At 38.7% G+C, this 7,500-nt stretch overlaps 1 protein-coding gene across 5 annotated transcripts in view; it reads right to left on the minus strand.

The window, feature by feature from the left end:
- LOC144959164 (cyclin-dependent kinase 14-like) overlaps positions 1 to 7,500 on the minus strand; it is a 143,343-nt gene that overhangs the window by 4,211 nt on the left and 131,632 nt on the right. For all 5 annotated transcript variants that reach the window (XM_078891686.1, XM_078891687.1, XM_078891688.1 and 2 more), the window contains 4 exons: positions 3,380 to 3,441; positions 1,865 to 1,985; positions 643 to 800; positions 76 to 173 (listed from right to left, as the gene is read on the minus strand). In XM_078891686.1, the coding sequence (XP_078747812.1) occupies positions 76 to 173; positions 643 to 800; positions 1,865 to 1,985; positions 3,380 to 3,441 (439 nt within the window). The remainder of the gene's footprint in view (positions 1 to 75; positions 174 to 642; positions 801 to 1,864; positions 1,986 to 3,379; positions 3,442 to 7,500) is intronic.

The following is a 7,500-nucleotide window of genomic DNA, read 5'->3' on the forward strand; positions in this document are numbered from 1 at the left end:
TATCTTGTACCGTGACTGCTCTACCAATTGGGCTATTGGAGCAAAAAGAACAACAAAATCAAAATCAAGCCAAACCTGTAAAAATAGACTGGCCAGGTCATCGGCATGTGGTATATAAGCCAATTTGGGAACACAACACACCAGGGCTTGAGGACGGAACATCTCGAGTTTGTCTGTGAATTGTAAGGGAAAGATCAGAATCAACAAGTAAATAATAAATAACAAGGAAGGAAATATAAATAAATGAAAATTATGAGCAAAACGCATTTTCACAATTTTCTTCGAGTTCATTGCTTTTCACATTTCTAGCCTTTATATAATTCAGGAATTTTTTTTTCTCTTTAAAAGTACAGCAACTTTAGGGGGGAAAAAAATATTTTCTCTATGCGGCTACCAAATTGATGTGAAATCAAAATTTGTAATATTTCTTCCACAGGAATATATGATATGCATAGTTGATGTACTTGCTGACACCTGCCCAGGTGTCTGAGGTGGGCGTGTCCTGTACTTTAAAGATCTGGTGTCATGATTATAGTGACTTACTTAAATCATAGTTGATGTACTTGCTGACACCTGCCCACGTGTCTGGGGTGGGCGTGTCCAGTACTTTAAAGATCTGGTGTCATGATTATAGTGACTTACTTAAATCATAGTTGATGTACTTGCTGACACCTTCCCACGTGTCTGGGGTGGGCGTGCCCAGTACTTTAAAGATCTGGTTCAGCTGGTCAAAGGCATCCTTCATGCCTGGGAACGTGGCTTGACCAGAGATCATCTCTGTGAAGATACAACCCACACCCCTGGAGAACGGAAACAAAAGAATAAGTAAAGAATAAATATTTCATTGTTATTCATGACACATGCAGAGGCAGGCAGAATAAAATCTACATTGATTGTCTGCTAGACGACACAGGAATGGACAACACCCGGGAGCTGTGTACACTTATGGAGGACAGGACAGAATGGCGAAGACTTGTGGCTCATGTTGGGCCTCCCAAGGGGCGGCCTAAGTAAGTAAGTAAGTATGACACATCATCTCTAATTGATATTATGCCTGGGTGACCCAGATATTGATAATTGAATCTATAAATAGATATTTTTAAAAATCATTTAAAAAAAAAAAGGGTCAGGGGTCAAAATTGTTCCATACAGCCTATGTTAGATTTTTCTAACTGGCAAATCTAACAATGACACCAAAATTATGTTTTACAAAGTGATTTTCCAGTAACTTTTAGAGCCTTTTTCTCAATCAAGAATGACTTCATCACCATCAAATCATTATTTATAAAATCCGCTGGTGCATAATGATCGGTTATTAGATGTTGGGAATCGCAGGGTGAAGTTGAGATTTTTTTCTGACCCCCCCCCCCCCCCCCCCCCCCTGTCTTTTAGCAGTGATTGGGTAGCTAAGTCTGTTAAGTCTGGTGGAAAGTAATTTGCGATAAAATAGCGTTCTATCCAACAGGTAGCAAAAAAAAATGTGTTATTATCCGTTTCAAGCTTAACTCTCTCCTTATCAGCTATTTTCAGAATTTTACCCTAAACTTCATACTCACCAAACACACAAATAGATTTTTCAAACAGATTAGCAACGAGTATATTCTATATTTTGTTCAGAAAAATTAGCTCTGCAACACAGTGTCGAGTTTTTGTAGCTATAACTATAACAAAATGAAATCAGAATAAGAAAATTGTTGGCTGCATCGTAACGAATGTGACGATTTTCCTATGGCTGGTAAGAAGAGGGTTAAGAAACAAGGATAAACTTCGGCTCCACAGGCCTCACAGCTCTAAAACTAAAAGACGACTAACGAAATCTTCTTCAGTCTAATTTAGGTAAATTCAAAATGTCCTTCTTGCTTACCACATGTCCAGGGAGGTGGTGTATTCGGTGGAGCCCATGAGGACATCGGGAGGTCTGTACCACAGGGTGACCACTTCGTGGGAGTAGGTGTGGCTGGGAATGGATTTGGCCCTGGCTAAACCTGGAAAGTGGAAAGGGGGAGGATAGCGTAAATAAAAAAAAAAAGTTTTAAATTGTCAACTGTTTAATTCGAGTAGTAAGTTACAGTAATACAATGACATAAACACATACACACACACACAGATACACACACATACACACACACAAACAGTTACACACACAAAAAAAAGAGAAAAAATTAAAACTATATAAAAAAACAACCCAAAAAGCAAACTTCACATAGCTTTGATATTGCGCACTATCCACACAACTCTCCCCCCCCCCTCCCCCCCCCCAATTTTTTTTTTTTAATTGAGCTTTTACACGGCGCATATTCACTAAACATGCTCAAAGCACTTTGCAAAGGGTACACACACAAAAACACACAACAAAAAAAAAAAAAAAAAAAAAAAAAAAAAGAAAAAAAAAAAAAACCAAACAAAAAAATTCACATAGCTTTTATATTGTACATTATCCCCCCTTCTATATAGTGCAATATCCACTAAACATGCTGCTCAAAGCACTTCACAAGGGGTCCCTAGTCAACAACAACACTTAACACGTAGAATGATATATGACACCCATTAGGCAATATTACACTCTTTTTTTTTTCTTCAAACTGACAAAGCGGTGTTAACGGTCAGGTTCTCATTTTACACCCGAGTACAGCGAGAATATGTGAGAAAAGAGCCTTTTCCAAGAACTAAACAAAGTGCCATCGGGACCTGAACCCATGACCTTCCGATCCGAAAGCGAGTGTTATACTAGACCACACACGTAGCCACAAAGTGTGCTTGAAGTGCTTTCCAAAGAAAAAATCCATAAGCGACACTTAACATGTCTAACTGGACATGACGCCTATTAAGCTACATTACAATTTCTATATTTAATTAATTATTTTTCTTTCTTCTCCTTTCTTTAAAAAAAAAAGAAAACACTGATACTTCCGCAATGTCCCAATTTACATTCGATTTAATTTTTTTTTTTTTTAAAACAGTGAAACACACAAAACCAATGATTGCTCAGGCTCAGGTAGTCCCTGAAATGATAGAATTACCCCTTCCAGATAGAATATATACCCTACGCGTGGATTCTTTATCTCGCTCTGTCATCTGCAATAGTCAACACATTAACATCCAAAAAAAATATTTTTGTAGAAGAAGAAGAAGAAGAAGAAGAAGAAGAAGAAGAAGAAGAAGAAGAAGAAGAAGAAGAAGAAGAAGAAGAAGAAGAAGAAGAAGAAGAAGAAGAAGAAGAAGAAGAAGAAGAAGAAGAAGAAGAAGAAGAAGAAGAAGAAGAAGAAGAAGTAAAGACGAAACAAGAGGAGAATGTGGAATATGAAGAAGGAGAGGGGAAGGGGGAGGATTTAAGAGTAAAACGAACAACAAAGGAATGGAAACCCAAAAACCAACTTACCAAAATCAGCCAACTTGAGCTCCCCGGCCTCACTGATTAGGAGATTCTGTGGCTTCAAGTCTCTATGAGAATATTAAATGGAAAAAAAAAATAAATAAGAGCATTTATATAGTGAATTTTTAATTATTTTTTTTTTAAATCTTAAAAGAGAACTTTTTTTTCCCGTGCCTTTTGATCCGTTGTAAATTTTGATTTGTGCATTGATTCACTATTGATTGTAACTTAACTGGTTTTTTGTTTGTTTTGTTTTTTTTTTTTTATAGCGCCCTGAGCATCTTTGAATGGAAGTGTGCGCTTTATAAATGCTTCATTATCATTATTATCATCTTGATATAGGGAATGAGATTAGCGGAAGAGTAGCGTCCCTTGGTTGGACGTCACCCATATTCTGTGACGTCACCGGCGGAAAAGTTATTAGAGAGAGAACGTCATGTTGGTTGTGCGCATGCGTCTCTCGTCCTCGCACAACCAACATGACGTTCTCTCTCTAATAACTTTTCCGCCAGTGACGTCACAGACTATGGGTGACGTCCAATCAAGGGACGCTACTCTTCCGCTAATCTCATTCCCTATAGTGCAACATCCATTTAAATGTGCTCAAACCGATATACAAGGGATCCACAGTCAACGTCAACACATTTCAACACATGTTAGGCGATATTACAATGTTTGATTGTTTTGTTTTGCTTTTCGACGGAAGCAATGCTTTTAACGGCTAGGTACTCATTTTACACCCGAGTACGGTGAGAGAGAATGTGGGTAAAGAGACTTTTCCAAGGCCTCAAATATGAGTTGCTCAGAGCACGACTTTGAACCGCGGACCTGCCGGGCCGAAGGCGAGTGTTATATCAAATGACCACATAGCGGCACAAAAATGGGGTGGATAGATTGGTGAAAGTGGGAGGCGGGAGGGGGGAGGGGGGAGGCGGGAAGGGGGGGGGGGGAATAAAGGAATCAAAATACAAGCAAGTTCAAGGTTGAATATTTGGTATCATGCGTAGCAAATCAATTTGGAAAAAAAAACAAATTACGTCCCCGAGGAATCTGCATATCCATCGTTTTAGCTACACGATTTTCCACAAGATTAAAGGGAGACCTGGCTCACCACTCACTTCTAGATGGACGGAGATGCCAGAAGAATAAACAGGAGAGACCTCGACTGCGCATGCACCTGGCTACGAAACAACAAGGTCTCTCCCTCCTGTTTGTGACGCAATAATAACAAAACTATAGATAGTATGCGCTTGGCTAAGAAGCTCATAACATTGCCATCCGGAAGTATAACGGACCAACACACAATACTGTGTGTATCCAGAGCTGCCAACCCCATCTGATGAGAATGTGTACAATGCGACCTCAAAATGGGGGAGATTTCATAAAAATGGGTACAATCCTGAAATCGACGGTAAATAACCATTGTGAAAGTAAGAGGAAGGTATAATTACATAAAGTCACACCACACAAGCTCAATTGCAGCAAACAATGATGTTCCCAAGACTATAATCCAATCCTTTCAGAATTCTACCTCCCAGCATGAAGATCATAATTGGTCAAAAAATATATGAATATCCACTTGGTCACCAAGGTTTCTCAATAGGCTAGTAATAATATGAATTACAACTAAAGAAAACTGAAGTGAACTGCACACTAAAATGGGTACAATCTTGGGGGAAATGTGTACAAGCGTACAATCGCTGAAAATGCGTACAATTCCGCAATTTTTGCAGTAGGTTGGCAGCTCTGTGTATCCATGAACGTTAATAGTCGGGTTAAAACAGTTCAGTGAGCATTCCTCATAAACGTGGATGGCAAAAAAACAATAACAAAGACCTGAGTGACGTCATCTTCGAACCATCTATATCAGATGAAAATCCTTGTGCTCGCTCCTCGTTGGGTAGCACTACAATCTCGTCTGCAATACGAGGGAGACCAAAAATGCGTGTGATCAGTTAGGCTGAAAAATTCCAAGTGATTAGTAGCTGGGAGTTCATCATTCATGTGAATTCACAATTCGACCAATTGTGTTGTAGAATGGGCCATTAACGGAGATTTTATTGGGACCCCTCCCTACATACACACACGCATACATACACACACACACACATACATACATACACACACATACATACACCAAAAACACACAAAGACACACCCCCATACACACTCACACAAACACATATACGAACACATACGGCCACGCACAGACACGCGCACACACACACAAACACACCACACACACAGAAACAAACACTCACACATACACACAAACACAAACATGCAGACACGAATGCCATTTTCTGAAAGAAGAGAAGCAACAATTTACTTGCCTTGACACAACTTATTGAATCACCACAACTATCATGGCTTAAATAAAAAATAATTTATCATCTTCAAATTTTGCACGCCTAAAATTTATAAAAAAATCTCTGAAAATCTTCTCGTTCGACAAATCTAGTGTTAAATGAACACAAACGACTTTCGAAACACACGAGAAAAACACGCGTGCACTTCTTCAATTGAAGACTGGTTTTCCAAAACGCGTTAAGTCGATTTTTCTACTTTTTGAGATTTTCCATCCATCAAGGAGATAAATTGAAATGTAAATCATATCTTAACTCCCTCCTTACCATCTATTTTCAGAATTTCACCCGAAACTTCATACTCACCCAACAAAAAAATAGATTTTTCAAACAGAAAAGTGACGGGTATATGCTATAATATTTTGTTCAGAAAAATGAGCCCTGCAACACAGTGTCGAGTTTTTATCGCCATAACTATAACAAAATGAAATCAGAATAAGAAAATTGTTGGCTGCATCGTAACGAATGTGACGATTTTCCTATGGGTGGTAAGGAGAGGGTTAAGCAGCATCACGTGGCTCAAGAATTTCCCTAGATTCGTGTGAATTTGAAGTTTAAATACGATAAAACAATAGACCGAATGAGACATTTTAGGGAAAATAATCATCAGTATCTCAAAATGTGGAGAGAAAAAAAAAAAAAACGGAGTTAGGGAGCTTTGGCAAACGAGTCTGCAATTATTTCTTCATCCTCGCCAAACATTCCCGAGTTACCGAAATGACGGTTCGAGTCGAGCAGGGCTGCCAGATGGCCACGGGCGTGGTCACAATTGGCCACAGTGGGAATTGCCCCTGAGTTCCACGTCTCCATATTAGAGTCTCCGATTTCACGAACTATTATCGAAATTGACATTTTGTCATTTTATTGATAAATAAATTATACAGAAGGAACGAAGCTGACGCCACTCAGCTCTTTGTCATTGTTTTTAGACAACCGTCAATATGATTAGTACTCACTAAATGATATCGATCAGACTATAAACGTTAAACGTTACACGCAGCTTTGCCTGTTGGTATGTTGAATATGGCTGGCGGATGTTGTGAGTATTTAGCTAAACGAATAGCATAAATATAATTTTATATGCGGCTATGTGGTCATGTGGCATGACACTCGCTTTTTGGCTCGGCGCATAGTTGAATCCTTGGAAACGGCTCTTGACTCATTCTTTCACCGTACTCAGGTAAAATGAGTACTTGGCCGTTAACAGGGCAGCAGCTGTCTCTGTCTGAAAATAAAAATGTAATATCGCCAAACAGGCGTCATGTCCCGTCCTAGATGTTAAGTGTTACTGTTGGCCAGGGGTCCTTTGTAAAGCGCCTTGAACACGTTTGGTGGATATTGGGCGATAGAAAAGCTCAATTTTTAATTTAAAAAAAAATATATATATATTTTGTAATACAAATTTTGCTGCTTAAAGCTCGGAAGAAATAAATAAGGATAGTCTAATGAAATGGAGGCTTCAATTTAATTGACGATATTTTATCACAATACCAATTATCATTGATATATTCAATTTTGTATGGAATTGATAAAACAACTGGAGATAACTTGGTCGTTTTGGAGATCAATTATCTTCACGAAGTCCCAGATTTGAGAGTGTTTTCGCTAAGAGAGAGGTCTTTATAATCGATCGAATATTTGAAGGATGAGTTTTCTGGCCCCAAAATTTTAGTACGTACCTTTGCTCGTTTGTTTGTTGTTGTTTTTTCTCCACAGTACGATAGTAATCCGTATCGACTTAATTAGAGGAGACCAGTTCAA

The sequence above is a fragment of the Berghia stephanieae genome, chromosome 13 (assembly GCF_034508935.2).
Source record: "Berghia stephanieae isolate SIO BIC M18660-M18661 chromosome 13, UCSD_Bste_1.3, whole genome shotgun sequence".
Lineage (NCBI taxonomy): Eukaryota > Metazoa > Mollusca > Gastropoda > Nudibranchia > Aeolidiidae > Berghia > Berghia stephanieae.